The following is a 15,711-nucleotide window of genomic DNA, read 5'->3' as shown; positions in this document are numbered from 1 at the left end:
TGACAATGCAATATTATTATGACGTAAAGCTGATCTGATGATGAAGTTAGATGTTGGCCATAGGAACTCTGTAATAAAAGACACGACTGCATCGATTTTGGTCTCATTTGATTCGTCTTGACGACTACCTACTTTGGTAACCAGGGGCAAAAAATACCGCCAGCAAAAAAGCTTGTATTAGAATTTTTTACAAAAAAATATTACTGAACTATATTTGTTTTTAAAACCACTAAGGCGGGTTTTAGTGTCACGCGTACCGTCAGTACGGATCGCTCCGCACAGGCTGATCTATATGAGCTTCCTGGGAGCGTTTTAGAGTACTCTACGGAGATACGGGATTAGTACGGAGGGGTCCGTACGGACGACCGTCCGCGCGGATAGGAAGCTCATATTATAGATCAGCCTGTGCGGAGCGATCCGTACTGACGGTACGCGTGACACTAAAACCCGCCTAACACTGTACGGAGGTGCGGAACCCTTCATGCGTGAGTCGCTTGCACTCGCACTTGACCGATGTTTAATATCATTCCCGGTTCTGGGACTGTATACGAGTAAGTGCTTATTTTAATACAGACAGGATTAATATGAATAAGTATTATTAGGACGAAGTGACGAATTATGTGCTAGGTACGCATTGGACGGACACACACTACTTAAAGATAGATACCATAGTATAACAAGTTCTTTGTTATAATGTGGAGATACTAACATAGTAAAAGAGGAGAAGTAGTTTCACTACAAACAAAAGTACATCGCGCGGCTTATATGACAATCATTTCGCACACATGTGCGCGCCGGTTTGCGCTAGGCATGGGTAATCTCAACTCCGCGAAGTGATCTGACTCACTAGATCCAGCTCCGGTGTCGGTACCGAATCCGCTTATTGAATCCGACTCCTTTATTGACTCCGGTTCTTTCGAGCGATTATTAATTTATCTATGGCCGATCCGCCCCGGCTCGTTTCGGTCGGTCGGTGTCGGTACGGTACTGCGGTGCCCCCCGCTTACTGAACTGAAGTACAGATTCGTGAGAGAGAGAAAGATTCGTTCGTTAGTCCAAGTCCAAGTACCAAACCGAACCGACCAACCAAACATAGAAAATAAGATCCAAGTTCAAGATCCGATCCGCAGGGCTACTACGAACCGAACCGAACCGAACCGACCAACCAAACATAGATAATAAGATCCAAGTCCAAGATCCGATCCGCAGGGCTACTACGAAACTCCAAAGTCGAAGTTCGTGTCGTGCGGTCCCTCTGACACTTATACTATTTAAAACGAGAGCGAGAGGGACGGTACGATACGAACTTCGAGTTTCGTAGTAGCCCTGCCGATCCGATCCGAGCCGAGCGAGAGCGAAAGCAGGCGGACGGAGCGAGTCTGTGTGAGTGAGCGTGCCGGCGATCACGAGCGAGGCGAGCCGCTCGATCCAGTCGGAGTTAGTAACTCCGGAGTCAATAAGATTTGAAAGGAGTCATTAAGGGATTCGGATCCGCTTGAGGATCTGACTCTTTTGAATCCTTAGATCCGGATTTACCCACCTCTAGTTGGCGCCGGTACTCACGCACCCGCCGCACGCACACACTGATACTGCAGTCGCGGGTGACGCGTAGAGACGAGTAGTGGAGTGGCCGTGTTGCGTTGTTTCAATGAGGGCTATCATTTTTTGTCTTACTAGATGGCGCCACTGTTGCGTAAGGTTTTTAAGTGTGGCTTTCAAAGTCTGTTATTACGGGCATGAAAACAAAGTTTAGATTAAAATCATATTTAATACATTTTAAAACCGTGCCATAAAAATATCGAGCAACCACAGTCTTGCCATATAAATCGTTCTTTCAATAAATTGCATAACTCAATAGCACTCGAACGAGGCGAAAAAAAAAATTGCATTCGGCGTCTAGCCTTAAAGTCTACATTGATGATGTCAATCAAAGAATCTGATAAAAATCAAAATCTTAAAATTGCCAAATTGATCACTTTTACACAAAGTTGACCACACTGACCATCAATAATATTATTACAATCTTATCGTATTTTTACTGTTAACACATCAATAATTACGTAGGAAATGCTTTCCGATGAAAAGTTACATATTATTTTTGTAGATTCGACGTGTCAGACCTTTTTTACAAGCCCAAAAACACAGCATCCAGTCATTTTTGTCGAAGCTCTGTTCACTGACAAGTACGGTTGCGAAATGTCACGAGAGGCGAGGGAAACAGTTATTAAACGAGTATACCCGGCGGGGTCGTTACTTTGACAGAGGGGAAATGCGCTTCAAGGCTGCTCCATTCTAGATAAATACTCAAAGACTCCCGTACAGCAAACGTGATTGTTTTGCCGTTTTTTGCTTGATATTAAAAACGGCAACAGGTAGACGCTACAAATATTCACAGAATCTTTACTTGTATAATCACTTTAAAAATAAAGATTTAAATTAAAACAAAATAAATATTTAAGAAGGGCTCCCATACAACAAACTTGTTTTTTTTGGCCTTTTTTTTTGCTAATGTGTAATGTTGTATAGATAATGATAGTTTAAAGTCGTTCTAAGAAATATTTACCTACCTACCTATCGTTCTACCAGTTTCTCAGTTGTTTTTCTATAAAAGTATGTTTATTACATTTAGGGTTAAAAAGAGGATATATTTAATGAATTATATTATATAAGAAATTAAATATCTACTCGCATGTATACTTAAACTAATTACGCGTGAGCAACTCAGTCTTTCGCTAATCGAGGCCCCGCAAAATCCTTAAAATATTTAATAGATTTTTATATCCAACACAATGTCCATTGTTATGGGTATAAATTGAATTGAATTGAATATTTGCCGCTTTTAAAGCGCGCGTTTTTAGTGGTGAAAAATATAATCCCACCAAAAACATTCTGTAGAAAACTAGCCAAGTCTCGATGGAGCTGCTTGTTTATCTCTAAAAAGTAATGAAATCCAGACAAAGTCGTAGCAAGTCTAAGGTTCCTTACTGCGATTAATACTTTTGTCTACGCCACTCTTACTCTTTGCCTCCGGCCTGCGCAGCCGCGGTGTGCGCATGCGCGGAGGAGCGCGGGGAGCGGGGGACGCTCGCCCGATCGGCGCGGCGCGGCCGCCGCCCCGCCACCGACACTGGCCAACAACGACTCTCGCGCGCGCACGCATTTCTAACTAAAAATAATAATTTTAACTCTGTACCTTTATTAATACAGTTTTGTAAAAAGTCAAAGCCTGAACTCATTTCTGACCGCATCCTAATTAATTAAACATAAAGTGGCGACCGTGACAGGACGCGGGTCGCTTAACCTCACGTTCCGGGCACGTGGTTGTGCGCACACAGTACTTTGTGCCAACCGCGTTATCGAAAGGCGCTCAAGATATCAAGAAGGAACAATCGGCGGCGTAGCAGCCATCGAAGACTTCCTGAAGAAATCCCCGTCCGATCGACGTGGAAGATTCTAGAAGATGGGATAAGTCGATACGAAGTCCAAGGACGCACTGAAGACTGCCGCGTGCAGTTGCCTGACGACATCGCCCCGTGCTTCTCTTCCATGCTAACCAGGAACGTGCCGTGAGCCCAGTCCTTTCTTTACCTACTTCCTAATAATGTGGTCCGTATTCTCTGACTGAACTTTCAGGCGAGCGCTTCGAGTGTCGTGTGTTTTCCTGTGCCTTAAAAGCTATCTTATGCTTTAGTTACGGTGATACAGGCAGGCCAGTCAGGTATTGTCGTAACTTTCGCAGTTAAAAACCTCACTTTCATTGTCTTGTTGACTTAAGTACCTAACTATTATTGCATTGTGGTGTGATCTCGCACGCATTTATTTATATTCTAACGATTTAAATATTGCCTACGCCTTACTAACTGTTCAAGTTTAATTCTTACCGTAGGCATAAAGTTTATTAACCCCGATTTAACTCATACTTACTCGCATTTTAACATTCTTATCCGAATTTTGCCATACTATTCATACTAAAGCCATCTACTTCGTGCATAATTTGCCAAATTGCACAAGAATTCGTTCACTTCGCTGGCCGCCATTTTGCATTTGCACTTATTCGCTTCCAGGAAGTGCGCGCCGCGCTGTGCCGTTTCATCGCTTTGTTCGCCACGTCACGGGAGCGGCGGGGCATCGCCATCTTGTTTATACACGCCGGCAACGCGTAGCAGCCACATAAATAAGGAGCGTAAGCCTATTGAGCCAATTTATTAATTATTTAACCTCGTATCTTTGCCTATTTTGCTATAGTTTGTTAATCATCGATCTTAAAATGTCTCAAGCAGATTTGGCGGCTCAGATCGCAGAACATAAAACTAAAAGAAGTTCTGTGAAAGGCCAATTAACTAAATTCACTAATTATTTAAATAAATTTAATGTGAATGAACCGTTAAGCGACTTAAAGTTTAACGAATTAACATCGAGGTTAAATAGAATTGTTGAGTTATCCTCAAAATTCGATGAGCTGCAAACGTTCATAGAAGTTTCTAACCCTGATAATCTCGATAACGAGCTATCAGAACGCGAGGAAATAGAAGACAATTTTCATCTATCTATTGCCACGGCACAATGCATTCTTGACGGGGCCGCGGCTTCCAAGCAAAAACCCACTGCTCCATCAGATGATAATCATTGCTCCAGTGTTTCTAATAACTGTCATCATTCTGAGCACATGGGCTTTCAATTGCCGCAAATACGCATTGCGAAATTTGATGGCTCTTATTATAAGTGGATGGAATTCCGTGACACATATGAATCCTTGATACACAATAATGATAGAATAAAGGGAATTCATAAGTTTCACTATTTGAATACATACTTGGAGGGCGAAGCCTCTCGGGTCATATCTAACTTGGAAGTATCCGAGCTCAATTATTCTCAGGCATGGGAACTTTTGTGTGAAAGATACAACAACAAAAGACAATTAATCACTAATCATCTTAACTCTTTGTTGAGCATTGACGCCATGCAAAGGGAGTCTGACAAAGCTCTGCGCTTTCTAAATGATCACTTAACAAAAAATTTGAGAGCGCTCAAAACCCTTGGCCAGCCCACTGAACATTGGGACTCGATTCTTATACATATGTTTACTGCCAAACTTGACCCTAATACCAATGTTAAGTGGGAAGAGCATCGGAATAACCTGTCCGAGTTGCCAACTCTGGACGAATTTAGAAAATTTCTTCAAAATCGCGCAGATGTTCTAGAAACTCTTTCTAAATCAAAAAAGGAAAAGGATAAATTTCCTAATAAACATGAAAATAATACAAATAATAAAGGCTTGTTCAGACAAGATAAAAACATAAATACCTTCGTGATTTCAGCTAAACAAAGTAACCACAAGGGTGTGCCGTGCGTCGTGTGCCGTGGTGAGCACCGCATATACGACTGCAAGATCTTCAGGCATCTCACCGTGGACGAGAGATGGGCGCAGGCCTCTAAGCTCCAACTGTGCCATGTCTGCCTACGCCCTGATCACGAGACACGGCAGTGTAAACTGAACGGCTGCCGTGTGTGTAAGAAACGTCACAACACATTTTTACACAAAGACACAACACTAGCTTCAAACACATCTAACCCTCAGCCTAGCAGTGTTAGCATAGACCCGGACATAGCGTCCACCTCCACTGCTGCTAAGGTTTTACAGAACCCTAACGTGGACACACCCACTGTGTCCACATCTGCGCTGACCAGTAGTGAAGTTCTATTGTCTACAGCATTAATTGAAGTTTTTAATCCTTGTAATAATAGGAAAGAAACTGTAAAGGCCCTTCTGGACTGTGGCAGCCAGTCCTCTTATATAAGTGAAGGTTTGAAACATCGATTACAATTGCCCTCTCTGCCCCTCACTGCCACAACCATTCTAGGTATAGGCAACACTCAATTGAAGTGTGTTCCAGGGCGCTGTACTGCCCAGATTCAATCATTATCTGACAAATTTACTGCAAAGCTGGACTTCTTGGTCCTCAAAGAAATAACTGATAACTTACCAAGGCAATATTTTGATGTGAGTCAGTTAGGAATACCTTCCTCAGTGAGGCTAGCCGACCCCACATTTAATATTCCCTCTCATATAGATGTCCTTCTAGGAGCTGATGTTTTTTGGCATATAGTGGGAGGTGAACAAAACCCTTGGCAAACAAACAAACAATGCTGATTGAATCAAAATTGGGTTGGGTCATTGCAGGCTCTGTCATGAGTACGAGCCTTGCCACAAATACAAATTTCACTCGAAGCAATCTTTGCCTTGCTGACCTCTCGTCTCAAATGACCAAGTTCTGGGAGGCTGAAGAACTGCCCAAGGTAGTTGGGCCAAGTAATAATGGGTTCCTTACTAAGCACCCAATTGAAGAGCATTTTATAGAAAATACTTACCGTTTAGATAGCGGTCGCTTTGTAGTCCGACTGCCCTTAATTGATACCCCAGATTGTTTGGGCAACTCCTACTATATGGCCAAAAAACGTTTGCTCAATTTAGAAAATCGTTTTCAAAAACAGCCCGAACTGAAAGAAAGGTACAATGAATTTATTGATGAATATAAACAGTTAGGACATCTATCCGAGTCTCAGCTGCTGTCTAGCCCTAACTACTTACCGCACCACCCAGTGGTCAAGGAACAGAGTGAGTCCACAAAACTACGCGTCGTCTTCGACGCGTCTTGCCCTACCTCTTCTGGTTACAGCGTTAATAATATACAGATGGTAGGGCCTTGCATACAAGACTCCCTGTTTAACATTTTGCTCAGATTTCGCCATTATAAGTACGCATTGTCAGGTGACATCGAAAAACAATACCGTCAAATTCTAGTTAATGAGCTTGACAGGGATTTACAAGTAATTCTATGGCGCGAAGATGAGCACTTACCAATTCGCGCACTTACCTTGAACACAGTAACTTACGGCTTTGCTAGTGCGAGCTTCTTAGCCGCCAGGTGCTTGTGGCAGTTGGGGGACGAGTGCAATGACCCCAACATAAAGGCAGTTATGCAAAATGATTTCTACTGCGATGACCTACTTACTGGCAGTGACACAGAGTCTGAGCTATTGCACATACAAACAGAAATTTCAAAATGCTTAAATGCTGGTTGTTTTAACTTACGAAAATACAGATCTAATTCACCTAAACTATTAAATTCAAAAAACATTAACGTTAACGACAATCTGGCACTAAGCCAATCTTGCCAAACGCTTGGTTTAGGTTGGAACCCTGGCCAAGACACGCTTCACTTCTCTATTGATGAATCAAATGATGATGAGGGTAATGTAACCAAGAGATCACTTCTGTCAACAACCTTCAAAATTTTCGATCCTTTAGGGCTACTGAGTTTATGTACAGTCAAACCAAAATTACTAATACAACAATTATGGAAGGCAGGGCTGGGTTGGGATGATCCTGCCCCGCCTGAAATTCGGCGTGTCTGGTCACGGTTCATAAAAAATTTACACCACCTCAAAACGCTTTCAATTCCTAGAAATGTACTGAGTAACTTGCCACTGGCAATAGAACTTCATTGCTTCTGTGACGCGTCACAGTCAGCCTTTGCGACATGCATATATGTCAAGTCCATTACAAACTTAGGTGAACAAAGTGTCAATTTATTGTGTGCAAAGGATAGGATAGGACCCGTGAATCCCATAAGTATTCCACGTATGGAACTGTGTGGAGCCCTTTTAGCGGCCCAAGCATGGGCAGCAGTAACTGCAGCCCTTAGAAAACCTATTACACGCACCATTTTTTGGACTGACTCCAGCGTGGTCCTAGCATGGTTAAAAACCGATCCCTCCAAGTTGAATGTATTTGTACGAAATAGAGTTGCAACTATAACTGATCTTACCTCAACTTCAACTTGGAGGCACGTGCCCACGGCACATAACCCAGCTGACCTGGCCTCTCGCGGCGTTGATCCCCAGCATGTCGCTGCAATGTCGCTGTGGTGGCACGGGCCAGAATTTCTTCGCGAACCCGAGACTAGCTGGCCCACGCTGGACAAAGTATCCCATGACGACTTACCAGAATTAAAAATAACATCAATGAGTGCTAGCGTAAATTCTATTCAATGTGTTATATATTTCGAAAGATATTCTAAATTGAAAACATTGCAGCGTGTGGTTGCATTCATACGTCGTTTCATAAATAATTGCAAACGTACTAGCACAAAATTATCTGGACCATTAACTGCCCAAGAGTTGAAGGATTCCTTGCACACACTAATTAAGTTATCACAGGCACAAACATACAAAAATGAGCTCGACACTTTACAAAAAAACAAATACTTAAACGCTAAAGTTCATATGTCGTCTCTAACGCCCTTCATCGACTCTCAGGGGATCCTGAGAGTCGGGGGGAGGCTGGATGCTTCATCCTATAATTATGACAAGAAGCATCCCATTATATTATCCTCTAAACACCCACTCACCAAACTTATCTTCGAACAGACACACGCACGTCTCTTACATGCACCGCCGCAGCTCCTTTTGACCTCTATTAGAGAGGAAATATGGCCGGTTGGGGGTAGAGCCCTGGCGCGACGCACGGCGCACAATTGTGTTATTTGCAAGCGCGCCGCTGGTCAAACTTTAAAAAATATAATGGGCAACTTACCAGCCCAACGTATAACAGCTGATTTTCCGTTTTCTGTATCAGCAGTTGATTTTGCAGGGCCGTATTTGATTACCGACCGACGGGGGCGTGGTTGTAAAATAACTAAATGTTACTTGTGTTTGTTTGTCTGTCTTAAATACAAGTGTGTACACTTGGAGGCCGTGAGCGAGCTGTCTAAGGATGCATTTATTCTATCTCTCAGGAGGTTTATCGCGAGGAGGGGCAAACCTCGCGATTTGCTATGTGACAATGGGCGAAATTTCGTGGCAGCTGCCAAAGAGATAGATGAATTTGTAAGGCTCAATAAAGACTCTATGAAAGAGTTTGCAGCTGACGAAGGCATTAACTTTAAATTCTCACCGGCTTACGCTCCTAATTTTAATGGTCTGGCCGAGGCCGGCATTAAGCAGGCAAAATTTCATTTAAAAAGAATTCTAGGAAACACTCATTTGACGTTCGAGGAGCTCGCCTCATTATTTAGTCAGATTGAAGCTATTTTAAATAGCAGACCACTTTGCCCTCTCTCCCCTAGTCCCAATGATTTTTCCCCGCTCACACCAGGGCACTTTCTGGTTGGCAGACCCCTGACGTCGCTGCCCTCGCCGCCGCTGCGCGACGAGAATCCTAACAGACTGAACCACTACCGAAGACTCGAGCAGCTGCGTCAACATTTTTGGGCCCGCTGGACCGCAGAATACATATCCGAGCTCCAGCACCGCTATAAATGGAGGACTCGACACACAGACCTGCAGCTTGACGAGCTGGTCCTCATAAAGGACGATGGATTACCACCACTACACTGGAGAATGGGTAGAGTCTCCAAGATCTACCCCGGCCCAGATGGCATCCCACGTGTGGCAGACATCACTACAGCTAGAGGCACCATACGGCGGGCACTCAACAGGATCTGCCCCCTGCCCTCTTCACAAGACTCTTGAAGACAGGTCTTCAAGGGCCCCCAGTATGTCTACGCCACTCTTACTCTTTGCCTCCGGCCTGCGCAGCCGCGGTGTGCGCATGCGCGGAGGAGCGCGGGGAGCGGGGGACGCTCGCCCGATCGGCGCGGCGCGGCCGCCGCCCCGCCACCGACACTGGCCAACAACGACTCTCGCGCGCGCACGCATTTCTAACTAAAAATAATAATTTTAACTCTGTACCTTTATTAATACAGTTTTGTAAAAAGTCAAAGCCTGAACTCATTTCTGACCGCATCCTAATTAATTAAACACTTTAGTTAGTTTGGTTGAACTCTTGTGTTTTCTAATCAGGGTCACCATGTGCTCCAGATCTTCGATTATCCTAGTTTTTATAGTTTTCCCTTTATGTGGGCATTAAACTCTAACTGTACCAAATTTCAGCTCTCTGAGTTTATGGGAAGTACTAGTTGTTTTATTTTGATGATCATGAGTGAATGAGTAAGTGAGTGTCATAAATGCGAAACTTTGCTTTCGCTTAACTTCGGAACTAAATGACCTAGACTTGAAATTTTGGTTTATAGCTTACTGGATGACGAAAATTTCTGCGTTCTGGTCTTATCCAGAGGTTCTCAAATAGGGGCCTGAAAATGCGGCGAAATGGTTCCAGTAAAGGATGGTACGGCAGTGTTTGCTTCGCGCTCGACTTGGCGGGGGCACTCATGCCGTGCCCCCAGATTGATTATAGGTACGGGACTTTCAGAATAGTTATTTATAGCCATTCGACCGTCTGACATACAGCGCGAACTAAAACTTTTTTTCAATTTTACAAAAAAAATAAGTGGACACTAACGCTCCATTGGAGCGTAGATATTTATCTCGAAAAATATGTCTAGCTGTCATACTTCTTTAGCTTATATATATAAGCTAAAGAAGGCTGTGGTTAAGTCTCCTAAAAGGTCGGAGTGTGCATACTTCTCCACTTTTACTATGATACTACGTATGCATTGGAATTGGATATCTATACGTCAAGTAGCATCGCGACCATCGCGTTAATCCTACTAATATTATAAATGTGAAAGTTTGTGAGTGAGTGAGTGAGTGAGTGAGTATGTTTGTTACTTTTTCACGCTTAAACGGCTGGACGGATTTGGATGAAATTTGGCAGAAAGTTAGTTTATAACCTGGATTAAAACATAGGATACTTTTTATCCCGATATTCCCACGGGATAGGGATAAAATCTCGAAATAACAACCGCTAGGCTTAGAGTCATGAAATTTAGTATGTACTCGTAGGTAGTTGGACGTCTGAAATAAAACATAGGTGACTTTTTGACCCGATATTCCCACGGGATACCTAGGGATAAAATTTTGAAATAACAACCGCTGGCTTAGAGCCATGAAATTTGGTATGTAGGTAGGGTAAAACCTCCAGTGAATGAACACTTAAGACACTTTTCTACTTTGAAAAATCACTACTCTGTAGTTATTAAAAATTGTAATGGTTTTATGTAATTTAATCAATCGTTATTTAATAAACAAGAATTTAATTTCTGCGATTTTTTATTACGTGTATAGTTTTTGAGTTATGGAAGAATTTATAAAAAAGTACCCAAAAACCTAGTAAATGAACGAAAAAGTTAATGAATGAACAGAGTAAAACCCAGTGAATGAACATTATTTAGATAGTTTTAATCAACATTTAGAAAAGCATTTTTAACATAAACGAAGTCTTCTTCTTCAGTTATTATTATATAAAATCTTGAGGTAGGTACAGCACCTTCAGTATTCCAATTATGTTTCTGTATTACAAAAATACATATATAATTCTATTAAAGTAGGTACAAATTAAGCACCTTAATATCTTGATTAATTTACTTTTTTTAAAAACTCGTAGCTCAAAATAGATAATTTTTCCGAGTGAACTTTATAGACGTTATATCAAGGTTCAATTTTGTTGACATATTGATTTAGATAAGTACGAGATTTTTCAGTGATGATAATCAGAGCTTTATAATAAAACTTAAAAAATAACAAACATTAAACTCTATTGATACTCGTATTCTAATCAGTCTGTAATCGATCTCTAATTAGTTAAAAGTATCATCATTTGGGACAAAAAAATCGATGGTGGAAATGGCTATATTGCTTATTTTAGGCAAAAACGTGATTTTGTTCATTCACTGGGGGGGGTCATTCACTGGAGGGTTTACCCTAGCTGGACCTCTGGAATAACACATAGGCTACTTTTATTCCGATATTCCCACGGGATAGGGATAAAATCTCGAAATAACAACCGCTGGGCTTAGAGGCATGAAATTTGGTATGTAGGTAGCCGGACGTCTGGAATAACACATACGCTACTTTTTATCCCGATATTTCCACGGGATAGTTTTGTAACTAAGGGACCCCATACATCCGTGTATTATTGTTATTATTATTTTGTATTTTTTCTTTAATGGTATACTTACTGTAGTTTTTAAGTATTTTATTTGTACTTATTTTATTTTGAAAAAATGACTTGCTGCTAAGCTTCTTGTGGCGCATTCTTCTTGGCAATGATGTTCTTTCCGAAAATGCTGGTATTTAAAAAAAATACGTGTAAAAGTGCCATTGCGGCCTATTTACTGAATAAATGATATGAATTTGAATTTGGATAGCGAAAAATTTTGAAATTTTAGCACTGGGTTTAGAGTCTTGAATTTTGTACAGTTATTCACAACACAACCTCAATGAAGACCACGATATAAATTTTGGAAATTGAAAGGGGAATTTTGTAAAATCCCGAAAATTTCAATTGCAACTACCAGACCGAATAGTTTACGCGTGCGAAGCCGCGGGTAAAAGCTAGTAGTATATATATGTGCCCGCCTTTATCAGACTGATGCTGTCAAAATGATATGACTACACTAAGCATCAAATCGTGAGCCTAAAATTTTATACTTATACGGATTTATTATTATTGTTGAGCCGACATTTATTAGAAGCTAAGTCGAATAATTCTAACTTTAATTTGGTTTATTCTATCACTACAAGAAAAACAGGTAAGAAATACGATTATTTAGCAGACTTATTTTGTTGGTTGTGGCAAACTTGCTTTAGTTTTAGAGCAGAGCAGTTGGGCTGTAACAATCCAGCCTGCTGGCGTTTGTTTGCTTAGTCTGTGGGGGACCGTCTCTCCGTGAGCGGTACAAAGCGAGGGGTGTAGTTATTGTACGACCTGGACAATGCTCGACCGATTTTGTACGACCTGATAATTCAATCACATGTCACTTGGAATACGGGTCGAGCTTTATCACCCTGTACCGATAATGTTCAAGGTGCTATTGGACAACCTGATTTTGTACGACCTAATAATCGGCGCACACTTTTGACAGCAAGCAATCGATTCGCACGATTGATCATGTTTTTCGTGTACACCAAATATTAATAAATTTAGTAGAAAATAACTTAATTTGGTCCTGGCGCTTCGCCGGCCGCTGCCGCGGCACGCTCGCTACGCTCGCTCGGCTCGCACATTGTGGTCACAATTGGACCTAACACAACCTAACACAAATCTATGGTCATTCGATTCGATTGGATTCCGATTATAACGACGTACAGTAACAGGTCGAGCATTAACAGGCCGAGCAAAAATTTGGACACCCTAATAATGCACGACCTAATATTGTACGACTTGATAATTCTAATCCAAAATGGGTTCGTATTATCAGGTCGTACAGTGATGGCTGAGCAGTATAGGGTCGAGCATTACTGGTCCCCCAAAGCGAGCGGTGGTCAAGTGCGTTCTTATTATTTTTTGTTTTCTATACGCTAAATGACAGTGTTTAAAGTTAAATGTTTTCTTGTTTAAATTAATATTTATTAGTATTTTAAAATTTTAACGCTACATTTTGGTCAGTTTTAAAGTTTCAAGAGAACAATTATATTTGGTCTTTGTTTGTTACTTTACCGTCTTATAGAAAAGAAAGTGAGGAAGATTCAAGACTAATTAGGAAATTGAAATGCTTATAGGCGAAATACTGAGGAATATTTGTTTAAAACGGTGAGTAGTAGATTTTTTTACTAAAGTTTAATTTTAAATCTCGATTCTTGAGTTGTTTATCTCAAAGTTTTTGTGCCAGTTTAAACAATAGAATGTTCGAAACAAATTAATATAAGTAGTCGAGCTTGTACTGAGTTCATTCATTGTCAAATTGTACTTTCCTTATGATAAAGCCACCACTTAAATATGTAGTTGCTCATAATCATAAAATTAATATTTTGTGGAGGAGGTAGTACTGATAATTTATGGATCAAAACTAATAGTAGTAGTAGTTGGCGAGTTATTTGACTAAATTGTTTTTATAATAATTGCTAACTGTAATAAGACTTAACAAAATAAATAAGTAAAGTAAAAATAAATGTAATTATTGTCATTAGTAATATAAAATATTACTAAAAATATTTATAGAATAGACAACATTTAATTAATAAGCAGCGATGATTACAAATACATATCATATTAACTCACACATTTATTTAAAACCATATGACAAATCAATCCCGAAGAACTTTATTTAATAATAAAATATTGAATTAAAACATTGTCCCGTAATACCAATTGATATTATGTAATAAGATAAAACAGGATGGCCAAGTTAGAGAACCTGACTATGAAGCTCGTGGTCCCGGGTTCCATTTCCTGGCTCAGATATTTGTATGAATAATACAAAAATGTTTGTTCGGGTCTTGGGTGCTTAATATGTATTTAAGTATGTATTCATCAATATAAGTATGTTTATCCATTGCCTAGTGTCCATAGTACAAGCTTTGCTTAGTTTGGGACTAGGTCAATTGGTGTCAAGTGTCCAGTGATATTTATTATTTACATTGTCCTGTTCTAAAATGTGGTACCCAAACTGCTGACATATCCATACTAGCATAATAATTGAGGTCATTGACCTCAAAGAGCAACTGAATCGCCTATCACGGTCATGACTAATTATTTTTTATAAGCAAATCATAATACTATTGAGATTAATTTGCCCTACTATACAATATAAAACCCCTGCCCTGCTATCTAAGGGTATTGCAGAATATATTTATGCCTAAATTATAAAAAAAAAACTAAATGGTCTTTACCCTGGATATGTTTTTAGCAAAAAATATATAATGTAATTTTCATCCTCCTTGTTGAATCATTTCAATCTTTAGTATTATTGAGTATACCTCTCCCTCTTTCTTACTGTATTTTAATTAAAAACCTGCATAGTATTGTCGTACAATAACATTGTCATTTGACTCAACCAACTTAGAAATTTCTTAATATGCTCGCTCAGTGACTTGATAAACAAGACTTACCAACAAGAACCTACTTTTCCTACTTATGTATTTATCTAGTGTTTTAGTGTTTGGCACCATTATTTATCAGGTATTTAAATTATTTATTTTGCAATGAACAGACCTGGCAATTACAAGATTGAGCATATAAAAATTAAGATTTATCATCATCATCATCATCATCATATCAGCTCTAGGCCTAAGCCTTAGCCTTATTTTATGGGGATCTGCTGCAGACTTTTTTTTTTCCTTTTCTTGTATCCACAATCAGTCGAAAGACTTTAATCGGATTAGATGAGGGTGGTTCATGACATGCATGGGAATAAGGCCCTTGTCGTATTCTCCTTTTATAAAACTTGGCGTCTTTTCAGCCTCACAATGTTGTTATCAATATCTAGCAGCTGTGCTGCCAAAGGATTAGGGTGCACGGCTAAGCGAGCAGCATGAGATTGTCTGTATTGTTCAATTTCTTCCGCAACTGTTGGCATGCCTAGGTACTCGTGGATCTCGTTTCTCGTGAACCACGACGCATTTATTATTTCCCTGAGGATTGTATTCTGTACATGTTGCAAACAGACTATGTTGGCCACATTCCAGAGCTGTATTCCGTATGTCCAAATTGGTTTTAGAATCTATTTATAAATCAGCAATTTGTTGTCAACTGACAGAGCAGAGTTTTGCCACATAAGCCAGAAAAGGGACTTGAACCCATGATTGATTTCATCTCGCTTGCGTTTGATGTGAATTTTCCACGTTAGTTGTCTGTCCAAATGGAAACTTAAGGTATTTGACGGATTCAGAATGTGGTAGCACATTGGTTCCAAGTTGCACGGGTGGCAGTCTCCTCTCCTTAGGCTAAAGTGATATGGTGGGACTTCT

At 40.4% G+C, this 15,711-nt stretch overlaps 1 protein-coding gene across 1 annotated transcript; it reads left to right on the top strand.

Moving 5' to 3' along the window:
- Window positions 1-5,516: 5,516 nt before the first annotated feature.
- On the top strand, window positions 5,517-9,838 carry LOC141444670 (uncharacterized). Its single transcript, XM_074110256.1, has one exon. The coding sequence runs from the start codon at window positions 6,145-6,147 to the stop codon at window positions 9,532-9,534; it is 3,390 nt and encodes a 1,129-aa protein (XP_073966357.1). The 5' UTR covers window positions 5,517-6,144; the 3' UTR covers window positions 9,535-9,838.
- The last annotated feature ends 5,873 nt before the right edge of the window (window positions 9,839-15,711 follow it).

This window comes from Choristoneura fumiferana, chromosome 2 (assembly GCF_025370935.1).
Source record: "Choristoneura fumiferana chromosome 2, NRCan_CFum_1, whole genome shotgun sequence".
Classification (NCBI taxonomy): domain Eukaryota; kingdom Metazoa; phylum Arthropoda; class Insecta; order Lepidoptera; family Tortricidae; genus Choristoneura; species Choristoneura fumiferana.
Note: the sequence above shows the minus strand (reverse complement) of the source record. Positions and strands in the feature narration are given on the sequence as shown.

What these genes read in the sequence shown, in the direction of transcription:
- LOC141444670 (XM_074110256.1), top strand. Translation starts at nt 6,145, where the DNA reads ATGCTGATTGAATCAAAATTGGGTTGGGTCATTGCAGGCTCTGTCATG.